The sequence below is a fragment of the Manacus candei genome, unplaced genomic scaffold (assembly GCF_025592945.1).
Source record: "Manacus candei isolate 608988 ecotype Guabito, Panama unplaced genomic scaffold, ASM2559294v1 h1tg000013l, whole genome shotgun sequence".
NCBI classification, from domain to species: domain Eukaryota; kingdom Metazoa; phylum Chordata; class Aves; order Passeriformes; family Pipridae; genus Manacus; species Manacus candei.
Window position 1 is genome coordinate 4,318,629 of NW_026138061.1, and position 17,268 is coordinate 4,335,896.

The window sequence follows — 17,268 nt, forward strand, 5'->3', positions numbered from 1 at the left end:
GTACTTGCTGCAATTATCTTTTAATTAGTTATACAAAGTGGAACAACTTCAAACAGGAGAGATCAAGATGTCTTACCCCTGAATACCAAATAGCCTATGGGCTAGGACAACTAATATGGGATGAGCAGAGATTTGAAAACGGGTCACTCACCTTACTGATGACTGTTTTAACCACTGAGATATTAAATCTGATAGTATGTGGATTTCTCTTACCATTGTTTATGAGGAAGGATTTGCCTGGCTTAAGCAACTGACTCAGGGAAAGGGTTTGTGGAGAAGGCACCCATTGCCATTCGAGGAATAGAACTCCCTGTCTCTTAGTCAGTCTGGCTTTGGTAGCTGGCTTCTCTGATTCCTGTTTTTTGACACTGGCTTTCTCCATCCATTTTATACAAAGTGGAGGGGATTGCATTAGGTAGCAGGCTCTCTAAAGCTTCAGTGCAACAATTTGCATCTTTACTGCAAGTTTATTTTTTATTATTTTATTTATTATTTTTGTTCATCTAGTTGTCTGCAACAAAGTAGGGAGTTACAATGGTGCCAACAGACCAAACAGAGATGCAAAGGATTTTAGCAGGGCTGACATATTAAATAGCAGACATAAAGACATAACATATTGTTAAAATGTATTTACTGCTAAAGGAGGAAACCATGCTAATATACTAATTAGCATCATCTTGAGAAACTGATAATTATCTCTACAGGATTTCATGAGTCCGCATCCATTTGATTTGTCCTAATTCAGGGCCTTGTCATCCTCATCTGCAATCTCTTGCCCAGATGGAGCATGGAAATCGACACAAGCGTTCCTAATATGCAAATAGAGATCTGCAGTTCCACTTCAAAGTGGCAGCTTCTGAAGTGGGAGTTTTAATTATTCCATTTAGAGTTAGTGACTCTGCAGAAGAGGGTTTTTTTCTTCTACCAGTGAGTTGGGTGTTCTTTTTTTTTCCGGATTTGTTACCCAACTTTGCAGTAGGCATGTCTTATTCTGTCATGTGAACAATGAAATGTTTGATTAGTTAATGATCCATTTGTTTACTGATTGTAATCCATAACTTCCTCAGGGAGTTGTTTGTCCTGTTCTTCTTGGGTTCTTTTGCATGTAGTATTTTATATAACAAGATGAGATCCCTCATTGCTTGTCACCGGATTCTGTCATGAGCTTGACAAACAAGGTCATATATTTACTGCCCTATATTTTCTTCACTGAAGGGGTGGGTAAACATTGGAATGGACTGCCCAGGGAAGTGATGGAATCACCATCCCTGAAAGTGTTCAAGAAACGACTGGATGTGGCACTTAGTGCTATGGTTTAGTTGACAAGGTGATGTGCAGTCAAAGGTTGGACTCGATGATCTTGGAGGTCTTTTCCAGCCTTAATAATTCTATGATGGGAATTGATAATAGTTAAACTGCAGGAACTGGCCAAAATAGAAAGTGATCAGCTGAGATGTAGCTGAAGTTTCATCTGATTGTGAATAACTACAGAGTAGAATCAAGTCAAATATTTTGCTGTCACAGGTACTCATAGAGAAGATCCCTGGTGAAGTGTTAGATGCAATTACAAGGTTTAGTTGCTTACAGTGAGGTACACTGTTCCACTTCCGATGATGTATTTTCACTTTATAATGAGGTGACCATAAGGAGGTCACCGACAGTGAGGAAACTGTGCAGCAGTAGCAGTCTCAGGGAAATATATTCCTGGGTACCAGAGGGTGCATTTGGGAGAGAAAGCACTATAAGACCGTGTGAAGAGGTCAGTGTAACCTACTGTTCCTGTGAGACTGCTGACCCCTGCATGGAGAGGAGGCAGTCTGCGTCTGCATCTGCTCCCTAAATCCTTTGCCAGTGACTCAGCAGTTGTTTGGTGAGAATGTAATATATAAAAGGAAGAATGGAGGCATCCCATAATTAGGGCTAGTAATAAGAGAGGAATCAGTTTAGCATGTGATATACAGTGAGTCAGAGAAATGAAGGAAAGCGAGTTTGATAGTTATAAGGAAAGTGCAGTACTAAAAAATTGTGATGAATGGTGATGAGATGAGCTTCAAGAGAAGCTAAAAAAGGGAAAGCAAAGTAATATGAGAAAGAGGAAGGACGAGTTCAAAACCTAAATATACGAATTCGACTCGATGATCCTTGTGGGTCCCTTCCAACTCAGCATTTTCTGTGATTCTGTGAAATTCAGGAAGATGTAGGGAGAAGTTCGAATGGCAGGGGAGGTGTGATCAAAAGAGTTGGCTGGCATAGGGTTTATGCTAGCAGGCTGAAAGAATCTGGGGAGACAAATGTTGTAGCGCTGCAGAAACTGAGGAATAAGAAAAAAATTTATTGAGTTTATAAAAAGCAGAAAGGAAATACTTGCAGGCATAGAATGATTAGAAGAAAATTACTTCTTTTTTATGATTTTAAATCTTACAGTTAATGACAGTTTTTAATCACAGACAACATAAAATTTCTAGGATAGTCAGCCAGCATAATGAGAATGTTTTTGATACGGTGTATAAAAAATAATGCACTGATTTTTTTCCAGCATTATATCCTAACTCTTATTGGTTTGGCTTCCTATGTAAGTTCTTAGAGAGACAAATCAGATTTCTGCTTTTAATACCTTTTCTTGTCAGTCAAATCAATATCAAGTGTATTTAAATTTTAGACTAAGCTTTTTGATTTATTTTTCTTTCACAAACAGTGTTTCAACAGTATATGTGAAGACTACTCCATTTAGGAATTGTTCTGGTTCATGCTCCTGTGTTTCCTGTTGCCATGCAGACTCTCAGGTAGAACTGTCTCCTTCAGTCTTGTAATTGCAGTTGAGGACTCTCATTTTTCCTGTTTCTTCTTACCTTGCTGTCACATTTTGAAGACATGTGTAAATTAATACTGCAGTCGCACAGTCTCATTTACAGAAATTGGTATTTTAAATATTAACTATTTAAAAATTGTTTTAAATTAAAGTTGGATTTTAATTACTTCCAACAACAAAATCAAGAGCTTATGTGTAACGGGGGAGTCTATACAGGTTGGAGAGTTGGAACATGGTTTCATTTTTAGTCATAATTTTATACCTGGATCGATAATTTACATTTAGCTTTTAAAAAAGTCATTGTGTATCAATTACAAGAGAGTTGCAAGACAAATATCTCTGAATTTTTAAAGACTCTTCTTGTGTGCCTTCTATGCTAGAGTCAGCTACCAGATTGCATCCGGTGTCCACTTCACAGTTAGGCATTGCTACTGCTACTATTGTGTTTAATTACAGCTTATTATATTCACAGTTCTTCAGGTTTCCTTTATTGTGGAGAGTATGAAGCAAGACAGTTTTGAGCTACGAAGTGGATGTTCATGTAATGACCTATAATAAAAAAGCTGTTCAGGATTCGTCAAAATCCTGAGGACCCAGTTTTATGAGGCTCTGTTTAAAAGGGATACGCTGAAATCAGGAATTTGGGCTCAGTCATGCAGGACACACAACTGGCACAGAAACAAACAGGTGTGAAAGCATTTGTGGGCATTATAATAAAGGAAAATGGTTTAAAACAAGGATTTTGAAGAAGGATTTAAAGATACATTCCCAAATGTTTATGAGGAGCTTTCCCACAACAGGAGGACCAGGAGAGAGAAAGTGCAAATAAATTTATTTTGAAAATCAAACAGGTGGAGTGACAGAGACTGGCATCATCAGTTATCTGATGGCAAGAACCAGCCTCTTGATGCTGTGATAGATAACATGAAAGGTGTGGATAGACTCCAAGGATTTTGGGAGGTCAATGGGAAGGATGCGTAGAGTGGTAATGTAAACAAGACTAAACCAGGCTATTACACAGCGCTTGTTGCCTTTGCAATAATTGGTAACTGTAGAGGAACAGCAACTTAATCTATCATACTAGTAGCAAAGGCTAGGTTAAAATGCTAATTTTCTGATCCAGTTCTTTTTCTGAGGCTTCATTGAAACTGCATTACTAACAAAGATGGGACCTATAAGCAAAGAGGAGGAAAAGAATTGCAGTTGAAAATATCCTTCTCTATTAAATGGTATACTGCTTGCAGGGAACCTCTAAAAACTAGGGAATTTGGATATCCTGTGACAAGCATGTAGCAAAAAGACTATGTTATCATTCCAGAGTGTGCTGTGCAAGAGAAAATAATCACTTGTGCATGTACTAGGAAAGCCAAGACAAGGGAAGAGGTGGAAGCTGTCAGCTAGAACTGGTAAATCAAGAAGGATAAGACTGGAAGTAAGACCTGGGATTTAGTGGCTAATAACTCTATTGAGGGCAGTCCCAATAGGAAGCTGGATAAGTAAACATCACTAATAATGATTGAAGAATGTGATAATGTAGAAAGGCTCAAGGGAGAAACTTGTCCCTGCGCATTTGCAGCTAAGTGCAAAATAAAAGACAGTTCTGCTGCAGGGCACAGACTGGTACTGTCATACAAGTGAGGTGTTTTGTACCCAGTGCAGTATAAGTAAGGTAGGTATTACCAATTTGTAAGGAAATTGGGGGGCTTACTGCAGTTGCACTGGCTTGGTGTTTTTGTTTGTTTTGCTTAGTGCAGCTCTGAACTATCCCTGAATTCACTGTTCTGTGTTAGAGGTGGAGCTGACCCTGATGGAAGTATTGCCATCTTGATCTAGATATTAATATGAATACATGAATTTGGTGAGTCTAGGCTGCAAATGTCATTCAGGATTTATGTTTTTCAGCTGATGTCAATTCAAATGAAGCATGAGTCTGTACTTAAGGTATCTTATTGCTGTTTCCCCAAAGTGTAGAGGTTACGTTTAGTCTTAATGAAAAATGATGATATGACTCACATTGCTGTTTTGGAGAGTATGAAGAAGAAATGCTGTCAGTGCTGGAGAACTTTTTGAGGATAAGAATTTCATCAGATGAGTGAAAAAAAAATTCAGGAGGAGTAAAAATTGAAAAAGTCTGCTTGACTTTTACTGCAGTTATACACAAGGAATATGGAAAACATGCCTCTGGAAAATCAACTGATTTTAACAATAATTGCTGCATACAGGTCTTCAAAGGATGTCACACTTTATACAGGAATCAGCTTCACAGCTAAATCATCAGTGTCTTGTAGGAGCTGAAAATAACACTGAATTCTACTTGTTTTAGGATTTAGCCCTTTATTTTCATACTGTAGAAAACATGGGGTTTAGTGATCTCAGTCAAATAAGCAGAACCATACAAGAGTAAACAGGTTGTTAATCTGAAATCACCTTAGGGCCTTCTTCTGCTCCCACTGAAATCAATGTCTGAATTCCCATCAGTTTGAGTGGGATATTAAAGAAAGAAAAAAAAGCTCTAATATCCATGTTAATGTATTTGCTAAATATGTGAATTAATCAGCAGCTTGGTAAACTGGTTCAACAGCCTGATGCATTTGCTGAATCAACCTTACTAAAACAGATGCACCATCTGCCTCACAGTTTCTAACATGCTGTTAAAACAAAGCCACGTTTTTATAAAAATAAAGTTATAAGTTATTTTTGCTGTTATAAACCTTCATCTGTGCTCAGGCAAAACTGCTTGGAACAAGATGCTGTGTATCTCTAGTGCACAAAAATTAACTTGCATATAAACTGTGTTTGTGGCAGAACTTTTAAATACAAGGAAAAGAAGATATGCTTGCTTCTTCACCGTGTCTTGAGCCATATTTTTTAGATGTTTTCATAAATATCTCCCAAATACTGTAGAAATTTTTGCTTTGTCGTATTCATACTTCATATGTTGGAAAAAACTACAGAAAAACAAAGTGAAGACAGACTTCTGTTTGGTTGAAATAATTAACAAAATTCAGTCCAACCCTTACAGCAAACCACAGACTTTCAGAAATGCTAAAGGATTAAGCTTCTAAATATCCATGAACTTTCTTCACTTTGGTACTTTGGGAAAACCTCACCTTTAATCCCCACATTTACTGCTGTTTTTGTGAGCCAGTTTTACATCATTGGTAGCAGGTAGTTTTAATACTGGTATTTCAGTAAGATCCCTTTTTGTTGCTTGTTTTTACCTCTTTGCACTTTGCAAAGCACTGCAAAAGGGGTCTTGAAGAGAAACAAAAAGACCATAGTTGTACCAGGGGAAAATACAAACGGGGTGGCTTTTTTCTGTTAAACTGTGTGCAGAGTAAAGCATTTTGCTTGAGGTGAAACTTCTAACACATGGGAACCCCAAGAAACGCTGGTCAGGCTGTAAACTTTGCACACAGGCAATTTTGTTTCTTCACCTGGTGCTTATTTACATTAATCCCACTCTCTTTATATGGTTCCTTTCTAAGCAGGAGAAAGAAAGCAACCAGGGTGGGCCAAAGTCCATTTCTGGCCTTAACGAAATGACTGTCGTGTGCCAGGAGTTGTGAGGAATTTGTTTAGATATACCCCAGTATACCTGGAAGCCGTGTGTGTCCCTCAGTGCTTACTTTCTTTATAAATGTTTAATGTGTCCAGCTGTGTTTAACGTAGGGAAAGGAAGCTGTGGAAGGTACTATCAGGTTCATTATGGGGGGCACCCTACCTACAGCCACGTTATTGATGTGCTGTTTTGGAACTGCAGCAACCCTGCCTCACCTTTAGACTGTTACTCTGGCAGAGTTCTGGGATATTTTAAACTTGCTGACAGTGATTTTCTGTTGTGCTGGCCCAGTTTAATAGGCAGTATGTGTCATCCGTGTGGGTCAGCCCTTATAACTCTGCCTCTTGGTGTTTCACAATTGTCTGCGAAGGTGTTGCTCAAGCGGAGTCCCAGCCCTGCAGCCACGATGTGCAGAGGTGTTGACTCTCCTGAATCAGATGTGGGCCCTTAGGCAATCCCTGCTGCAGCAGAGTTGTGTTCAAACTGCTGCAGCTCCTGCTGCTAAGTGATGATACCCTTTTTGACTGCCCCTGCAAATGTTTCCAAGAGCGGTGTTTTATTTGTGCATCAGCAAATGATCTGATATTTGCTAAGGGTTTGAATCCAACCATTGAAGAATAATAAATGACTGTTTAGGTTGAGCTGAAATTTTGCAGCCTGATTCAGTTACAGTGGTGACTCACTTCGAGTTGGTTCTCACATGATTCACAAAGTGTATGGGTGACTCAACCCACAAATTTACTTAGCTCTCATGTTATTTTCCCTCTCAGTGAAAAAAAAATTGGTTATAATAAATAATCACAGCAAACTTTGACTTACCCTGAGGTAAAATAAATATGTGTGTTGAAAGGGTGCATATTTGTAATAATAAATTATTTAGTGAGGTAAGGATGTAATAATAGGATGTAGGAATTGTTAAACAAGAAAGAAATGTGACATGCATTTTTGTTTGCTTTTGTTGCATAGCAGATATAAATAAAGGAAGAATAGTTACTTTATCTATGATAGAGATGCTCAGAGAGGCTGTTTTGTCAGTGCTCATGCTTATTGTTTTAGCCAGCCAATTCTTGGTATTTGTTCTCTGAAATAAGCAATTTTAGATATGTCCACATGTGGGTCAGGTATTTTAAAGTGAAGTCAACTCAGAAAATGTGAGATTCCTAGAATCTGATCTGGGTCTTTTTAGGATGCCTTAGGCTGACCACCCCTGTCTGAGAGATCTTGACTGAGTTCCTTTACAATATCCCAGTTCATAGAGATAAGAAATTCTGTTCCAACAGGAACTGTAAGACAGTAAGTTTTTCTTCAAAAGATGCAGAGGCACATGGCTATAGTGTAAATACAGTTCAAATTACTATGAGTTTAGAGTTAGGTGGAAACATCAGCAAATAATTTTTTGGGTTGTCCCAAAAGGCTATAAATATCTAGGTAACTACATACCTCTGAGCTTCTCAGCACTGAGTGACTAATCACCCTCCCTTTCATAAATGAACAACAAAGAATCTGGAAAATGAAGAAATTCTGCCATGTCAGCTGACTTGGTCTTTTGAAAGTTCATGAGCAAGCAGGAATGTTTCTTTACCTTACAAATGTCAGTATTATCCATAAATTAAACTCTAAAAGTCCATATTTTGTAGGGATTAAATTACAGGGACAAATAATGCATGGTGCGAATTCTGAATTCTTTGAAAAGATAGTTCTTTTGCAGGTTGTATCACTGGTTTGAGGAAACCTCAACAGGATTCAGGTAGGGCAAAAAATTTCTGAGAAATTTCTCTTGGATGGCACTGGCAAACTCCCAAATACCAGGCTACATAAGTGATTGCCCTGAGAAAGGGTACCTAGGAACAGTGACAGGATTAAAAATAGGCAGCTAAAGGGCTTCTGTGCTAGAGAGAGAAGAATGAAAAGACTAAAAAATAACCATGGAGTGTCACATGCTGAACCACTGCAATGCAAAGGCCAGGGGAGCATTTCTGTGGCAGGCAGAACGCTGCTCTTTTATCGCAAAGTTTGCCAAGCAGCCACAAGTTGTTCCAGGCTCTTTATAGAGAGTGAACTAAATGCACATGTTAATTTGAACTTTCCCTTAGCTAAAGGAGAAGGTAAAAGGTTGGCTTTGTGCTCAAAGCACAGAGCTGGGATTTATTTATTTTTGGTTCTGCCAGTCTCCTTCTGCGACCTGAAGCCAAGTTATTCATCTCTTAATGCTACAGTCTCCCCATTTGAAAAATAAATGGTACGTCACAGTGGGTGTTTAAGGCTAAATTCTTTAATGTTTGTGAAGTGTTTTGGGACTGGGCAGGACAGTTTTTAAATGCTGCAGTGCTACATGCAGAGTAATGCTAATTAGTGCCTTTTTAGACACTGATCCCTTACTGTATGTAGACTAATACCGCAAACTGGTCCAGTTTTAGTCTGTGGTACCTTTGGCCTTACTGGTTCTGAGGTTGGTCTGGGACAGAATAATTTATTTCTGATTTGGTGGTTACGGTAATTGATGAAATAAAAATTCCCCAGACTGTCCCTTGGAATACCCTGAGTTAACTGTTCCCTTAGGCTGTGCAAGCTGGCCTTTCAAAAAGCCTGATTTTTGGAGGCATAGTCTTTACAGTTTATGCATGGAATAGGTATACTCCCAGTGGAAGAATCTACAAGAAAAAAGCTTATCCCTACAGACAGATACTGGCAGAAGCCAAAGACCTGCCATGAAGTGGCTCATTTCAGAAGCATTGCCCATCAAACACAGACACCCCTTTGCACATATCACTGTGACCAGGTGGTGTGACATGTGGCCATGAACAAATAAATGTTTTGATAGGTAAACCTCAGCTATGTTTTTCTAAACAATTTTTTTTAGTGTTTCTAAATGTGTTTTCCTATCACGACTGTTGATAGATCATGTATGGAATATCATTAATTATCATGTATAACATGTCTGTTCTCTTATTGCTGATCTCCCATGTAAATACCCTTGTGGTTCTTTGCTGGTATGTCACAGCAGATGCTTTTGCTTTTTCTATTGCTGTAAACAAGCTGTTGTGACTGATACTTCTTTTCACCATATGTCCTGAACACTCCCAGTTCATCGTCACATGTAATTTCCAGGATGCCTTGTAGGGTGTGTATGCCTCCACCCGATTTCAAAATCAATGTAGCTCTCCATGGATTGACTAATGACTGCAAGGTGTAACTTACCATGCTGGTTTTGGCTGACAGTGCTGCTAAACGAACAGTTGTTTGCTTAACATGTCTTTCATGGTTCCCATGTGAAGTAACTTTTTCTGAGAAATTCAACATGCCTTCAGGTCTCCCGATAAGCATTTATCTGGCATGCTGTTGAGACCAAAAAGGAGCGTGACCCCAGCTTGTTGCCCTGAATACTGATAGTTTTGCCCTGTTCCTTAGCCATGTCGTATGTTTGTATTGTCCTCATACATTTTGTTATGCTGATCTCATCATTCCTACATCCATCAAGCATCTGTAGAGTAGGAGTGGGTGGGTGGCAAGAACTAAGAAAACTGTGATGTACCTGTAAGGGTGTTGTGCTGATGCAGTGTATAAGATGTTGTAATTCTGTCCCACTGTGAGGATCTAGGACTGATGGCACATTTTCTTACATTTGTTTTCATTTATGTTGTTGTTTTAGGCCATTCTCAATGCTCTTCATAGAATAGGATATGCAGCACCAAAGAGGAATTGCTTGTGCACAGCAAACATATTTACTTGTTATTATAATGAGTGGACATGCCTTGTTATTCACCTGTGATGTGTTGACCTTCCAGAAGGTCTGCCTGGCATTTCAGTAATAGCATGTGTGATGGTACACTATTGAGTGTGGTCAGGAATGGTGTCTCTACTAATCATTTTAATGAAAGCAGTCATGTGGAGGTGAACAGAAACTGAATTTAAATAGTAAACATGAAAGAAGTTCAACTACAGGAAAGGGCATTCTTTTAACATTTCTCTCATCTGACTCAGGTTTCTGAGCTTTTCTTTAGGTTGTCTGAGCTTTTGTCATACGTGTTGCTGGACTGTCCTCACAATATGATGTATTGCTGTTGGGACTATAGCTGGTGGGAAAGACTTTTTTCCTCTTGATAGTTGGTGAAATTGTTCATGTTGCCTGTAGCAAAGAGCATGCTAGCTCTTACTTTGATCGATCTGTGGTGGCACGCTGTGCGATTATAGTTTATGTAGGTAAGGGAGGGTTTTATATAAGCATTTTCTTGAGGTTGGTACAGATGTCTATATGCAAATTTCTGTAGCTCCACAGTGGAACAGACAAAGCTGCATGTCATAGAATCATGGAATCATAGAGTATCCTGAACTAGAAGGGACCCACAAGCTTGAGTCCAGCTCCTGGCCCTACACAAGACAAGCCCAAGAATCACACCATGTGCCTGAGAGTGTTACCCAAACAATTCTCGAACTCAGACAGGCTTGGTGCTGCAGGGATCCTGTTCTAGTGCCCGACCAGCCTCTGCATGGAGACCCTTTTCCAAATATCCAGCCTAAATATCCCCTGACACAGCTTCATGCCATTCCCTTAGGTCTTATTCCTGATCACCAGGGAGCAGAGAGCGGTGCCTGCCTTTCTGCTTCCCCTTGTGAGGAAGCTGCTGACTGCTGTGAGGTCTCCCCTCAGTCTTCTCTGTGCTGAATAAACAAAGTGACCTCAGCCACTCCACATATGGCTTCTCTAGACTGTTGACCATCTTCGTGGCCCTTCTTTTGGTGCTTTTTAAAAGATCTATATCTTTCTTACGTTGTGGCACCCAAAACTGCACACAGACCTTGAGGTGGGGCCTCACCAGTGCAGAGTGGTGTAATGCAGCTTCTCAGACATATGTTGGTTTTGCTAGCATAACACTAGAAGTTGCAGTTGCTGCCTTTTTTCTGCTCATATGTGTAAAGTCTTTTAATTCTGGAAATTGGAGTAGAGAGCACCACTGTTTGAACTAGCCTTGGCTGTGCCCTTCTTTTCACCTTTCACTCTGAGGGTATGGTTGAAGATGGTATGTTGATGCATACCTGGCACTCAAATCTTCCATGAGCCAAGAAAAAGATAAAAAGAGCCTGATGTAACTATGTCAATGTGTAACGTGGTGCCTGTGGAGAAGAAAAGGTTATTGACATTGTCTTTGCTACCAATAGATGCCTACGATGAATGTCCACATAATTTCTTTTACTCTTCGTGTCAGTATCAGCAACTTAGAAGCACTGCAGGGTCTCTTTTAGTATACACAGCTGGATCTTCCATATGGGATCTGGCCATAGTGCTCTCATTCATGATGAGGGCAGATCTTAGTGGTGGATTGTTATTTGTCTATGCTTGTGAATGTGTCTACATGTTATTTTTATGTTAAAGAGAAAATGTTGGAATGTCAGTAAAAACAACCTGATGTTGCAGAAAGGAGTATGTTTGCACTACATGTGGTCCAGATCAAATCATTATTTTATAATGTCTTGGATTTTAAATGTATTTTGATTTAGTAACTGTTTTCTTGTGCTTGTTTATACCTGAAGGCCAAGTATCTCCTCCAACTGAGTACTGAACAGTTCTGGTTGAGTTTGTGACAGGCCCTCTGTTGCAGCAGTTTGCTGTGATGCTGACACAGGCAACTCATTCGAGTTTGTACAATTGTCCCCACTGCACTGGACACAGGATATTCTGTTTTCCTTTGCTCATTTTGTCAGATTTCATAGGATAAGGACTCTATGCTACTTCTTGGCTTTATGCAGCAGTCTGAGCATCTCTAATGATGTTAGTCTTTCATAGTCACTGAGCTCCTTTGGTACCAAGGTATTCCCATTCACAGTTGGATGTTGTGGTTGGTGATCTTTTATCTCCAGGTGCCTTTGAAAACTTTGCATGCTATCACCTGGCAGTGCATATTTTTTTCTTATTTTTCTTCTTGCCACGACTTGTATCTGCCTAAAGAAAATGTGCCAAACTGGCTCTACTCCTGGAAGAAGTAATAGTTTTATGGATTGCTTTGTTTTGATTAAGGGAAAGTAAAGTTTTCTTGTAGCATTTTATATATCTACAGAGTTCATTTTTACATCAACATTTATTATTCCTTTGGCTCCTGAAATAAGATATATTCTGTAGGATTTCCAAGGTCTCTGTAAACTTTCAAAGCTGTAAACGTTTTGATGAAGTGGACTGTTTTTTTCTCAGAAGCCTCTTTTCCTGTCTTTCACAATGAATAGTAGCATGGTCTGGTAAGGGGCAGAATTTAATGTGTGTGGTAGGGGACGAGTGGCTCAGCAGAAATGGTGCTTGCCTCCTTTTTTTTTCAGTTTGTCCTGTTTTGTCATAATTTTGAGATAGAAATGGCCTTTGTCTGGTTCTGAAGATGCTTAACATTAAGGCTTTGACAGATGTCCACCCTTCTTTCCAACTCTGTGCTATTGCTGGCCATCATTGTACAGCACAGTCCACATTACCTGTAATCCAGTGCTTTTGAAGACCTGTCAAAGGTAGAGTTCCCTGGAATTTAATGTTGGCTTGAGAAACAGAAGGGAAAACCCCAATTACTGTCTTTAGGGGGTTCCCAAAGTGCTTTTTGCGTTCTTAGAATATCTTAATATTGCCTATGTGATGACCTCCCTTTTATTTCTAGGTATTTATTCTTCAGATCAATCTAGATGTAATTGCTGCAAACAAGTACTTTTCAAGAAACTGTATTTTTGCCTGCCTGTGTGGCATAATGCTTCTTGTTCACACAGCACAAATAAATTGGGGTGCTTTCCTTTCACATTAGCCTATGTATTGCTTTTGCTGGAGTTATCACACTGATCATGCATGTAGATTATAAGCTTCTGTAAAGCTGACTCCAAAATCGTGAGAGAGTGGAGGTTTTAAGAAAACTCTTGATGTTATTTCTGCTTTTTAATCATCTCTCATTCTGGACAGAGTTGTTTTCATGCATGCTGTGTCATGCTGGTTGTTGTTAACATGTTTACTTTCACTACTCAGGGAAGTAAATTTGACTGCAAGGTTTGGTTTTCCCTGTTGTTAGCATGAGGAATACCCAGAAACTGAGTTAAAATGATACTGAGTAGTTAATCTCTACATTTCATAGTTACTTTTACTGCAATGAATAATTACCTGGAGGTTACAGCTTCAGAGCAGGAAGCCTAACTGTAGTCAAAAGAAACTGAGACTATGCTAATGAATTTTTGCTTTATGTCCTTTGCTTTGTATTAAAATGTGTCATAATGAATAACATTCTATTTCTTGTTCCTTACAGGTAAAACGAGAAAAACCAGAAATTATACCAGATTTAGAAAACTTGGTGCAAGAAAAATTAACTGCAATTGAGAATAAGAACAGTGACTCAGATTTGAAAAGCAATGAAAAATACATGTATTTTATGGATCAGCTTAAAGAGATGAAAAAACAATGTAAGTCTGATTTTAAAAAAAAAAGATTCTTTGAGTACTAACTAGTAAGATGTGATTAACTGCCCTAAAATATAGAATTGCCAATTATGGCTTAAACTGGTGTGTGTGTTCTTACTTAAAAACTTATTTAAATTGATATCTGTGTAGAACAAAGGCCAGTGTAATTACTTTGGTAGTTTTATTTAGACTCCCACAGTTCCTGCTGTGTTTGAATACAAATATCATGAAAATCCCATTTTTTTTGGTAAGGTGGGCTTTGTCATTTGAAGACCTTTTGCATTTATTTTCTTAATTGATAGGATCTTCTAAAAAGATTAGGTAAGCTGTTTTCATTTGTCGCTTAAACAAATTGCTCCTGTTTCACAACTTAGGATGTGTTGCAACTCTTAAGAAGACCTTTGCTTTAATCGTAGAACTATATTGTTGGAAAATGCTTACTGTATGTGTTCTCAGGTTTACAGCTTCGTGCACGCACCAGGAAACACTGCAACTTAGTAAAATCTGGTTTTCTTAATTCACATAATTTTTCTAGAGTTAAAATTTCAAGTTATATCTGCTTGAATTACCAGAGGAGTTGGAGGGTGAACAGTTCTGTTATTTATGCAACACAACGAAATTGTATGCTTTTATTGCCCCACACATATAGCAGCCATTAAAATATCACTCTGATTACTGGTTCTAGGAAAGTTCATGGGCTCTGACACTATTTGTGTCCCTCTTCCCTAATCATGATTATGTTTTGAAATCGTATTATTCTGCTTGCTGTCCCTTGACCCCCTTGCTGTACCTATTCCCTCCCACCCTACATTTTGATTTCAACATGAACTGGTGTCTCAGGAACTTCAGGAGTCATAGATTAATGATTTATACCATTGGAAAAGGATATTCTGGACGCTCACCTGTAGCTCTCCTTGAGTTTTGGGGTTTTTTGGAGTCCTATTCAAACCTCACTGGAAGTAGCAGAAAGAATTTGCCCACTGATTCCACTGGACTTCAGATTACTTCCCTATAGAGACTTATGGGGTGTGAGGACATGTTTGACAAGGTGAACTTTAGATCTGGTGTCTCAAGACTCCCTAGGATTAGAGCTCGAGGGCTTAATATATTTGTTTCTCATCTTTATGGGTTTTAAGATTTTCGATTTGAGTATTAGCACTGATCTCTGAGTTTAATAGATCTTAGCACTACTCTAAGAATGAACATACCAAGTTGTAGACCACAAAACAGTGTAATTTTCACTCCCTACATAACCATAAAATTATTACTGGCCTGCCATTATGTTGTAATTCCTAATTTCCAGGTGTTTGTAACTAAGAAGATAAAAATCTTGATAACTGATTTCGGCTTTACTTTCCACCCTGTAATTGCCTGAGGAAGGGGTGTATGCCCTAGGAATAAATTCAGTTCAAGCTATGGGACTAAGTTCTAACTGGCAGACCTGTTGAAAAAAAAACCCCAATTAAATAAACACCGTAAAAATTATTCGTAATAAAATATGAGAATGTCATTCTGCTACTGCTGCCTGAAATCCAGATTTGTCTTACTAGCCACTTGACTTTTGTTTTGGTCATGTACAGAGGTCAGACTATGCCCAAAATGAAATGCATGATGATGTTGGGTGGACTGCTGTGTTCTGTACAAGGACTGTTTATCAGCTGGGTCAGCTTGGGGTTTGTAGATTTCATGTTGGTTTTGATCAGGTAAATCCATCACATTTGCTCCTCTTGACATATTTATTGCAATTTAAAAGATTTAATGAAAAATGGTTACTTAGCTTTCGCAAACAGTCTTGGATGCAATACAGTGAACATGTATACAAGGGAACAGTCTGGTGCAGCCACCTTCTTTGGCAATGAAGTGTTACCTCAGGTCTGCAGATAGGTGGGAAATACAAAGTTAAGTTTTTGAAAGCAAGCATAATTCTGCTGCCTTAAACTTGCATTAGTGTTGTGTCTTCTGCCTACATAATCTATTGATCCAATATGAAATTATTTTCCTACACTCCTTTCCTCTTCAAAAGGCTCTTTTACCAGGAAGGCTTCTAGAAATTGTTGAGTAATAATGGATGACTGAAGATCGGTGGAGCCTGTTTATATTCACATACATAAATTTGCTTCTATATGATACAGTGACCTGGAACCTTTAAGACTGTCTTGTTTCTCTATTTATTGTAGTTATGTCATCTTCTTGCCATTACCCTTATCCTCCCTCTCTCCTTTTGTGTGTTTTTGTCACTCATACCTAGCCCTTAAAAAGACATGTGGAACCGAATATCAAAAATACATTCACAAGCTTAAAAATGATAGGTACATTCTTACAGGAATTCTTATAGGGCCTCTGGTTTTAATATCTTTGTGAGAGACTAAACACATGTACTCCATCTGGTACAAAAAGCCACTTCTCATTATTGAGCTCTACATAGTAAATTATTATGTCGAGATGTATAATTGAGCACTATCAGTATTAGCTAAAGTACTAGATATAATTTTAAGCTGCTCCAGGGGAGGTTTAGGTTGGACATTAGAAGGAATTTCTTCACAGAAAGGGTGATTAGACATTGGAATGGACCGCCCAGGAAGGTGGTGGAGTCACTGTCCCTGAAGGTGTTTAAGGAAAGACTGGACATGGCACTTGGTGCCGTGGTCTGGTTGACATGGTGGTGTTCGGTCATACTTTGGACTCAGTGATCCCAGAGGTCGTTTCCAACTTGATTCTGTGATTCTGTGATATGCCATGTCAAAAATAGTATTACTGTGAAGAAAGATTGGACTCAGAGGCAGGAATTTCAGAGTTGCAATACCAACTGAGCTGGAGAGTCATGAAATCCGTAAAAGACATGAGTTTCCATAAACTGGTGATTTACCTTATAGGACACTGTGTGTACATGTGTTTTTTGTGTTAGGTTTTGGGGTTTTTTTGGTAAAGAGAACATTAAGGTCATCCTGTTAAATATTCAATATCTGTGCTTATATCGAGTCAACTGTGTATTCTTTAGTTTCTCCTGTATGAATTGTGATTTCAAAAGCATGAGCCCTACAATTCTGGTCCCATCTTACAGCATATTACAATGTGTCTGCAAATTTTGGGACACACTTTAAACTGCTTGATGTGAGTTATATGTAGCAGTAACTTCAGCAAAAACTATCTAGTTAATATTTTGTTTTCAATCATTAGTCTTGCCAGGTTTGTGCACAACTTAGTTCAAAATTCCTGGCCTGTTTCAATAACACATATACAGTTGTGGTCCAATTTTTAGCTCTTTTCTGGGATTTGGTTTTGTTGCTAAATCACATAAAATATGAAAACTTCAGCCAAGTTTTCTCAGAGGGGCTTTCCTGGGGTTTTCTGTTGTTCCAGTCTTTTCTATCTCAAAGGAACAGATGGGGTGGATGCTAAAATGATTTACTGTCCAGGATGTGTTACCATTAATCATTGTGTATCTTTTATTCATAGTTCAACATTTGTATTCCAGAATAGCTGAACA

At 38.6% G+C, this 17,268-nt stretch overlaps 1 protein-coding gene across 6 annotated transcripts in view; it reads left to right on the forward strand.

Moving 5' to 3' along the window:
- NSMCE2 (NSE2 (MMS21) homolog, SMC5-SMC6 complex SUMO ligase) overlaps positions 1-17,268 on the forward strand; it is a 132,672-nt gene that overhangs the window by 47,098 nt on the left and 68,306 nt on the right. For all 6 annotated transcript variants that reach the window (XM_051778548.1, XM_051778545.1, XM_051778546.1 and 3 more), the window contains one exon: positions 13,631-13,784. In XM_051778548.1, coding sequence (XP_051634508.1) covers positions 13,631-13,784 — 154 coding nt within the window. The remainder of the gene's footprint in view (positions 1-13,630; positions 13,785-17,268) is intronic.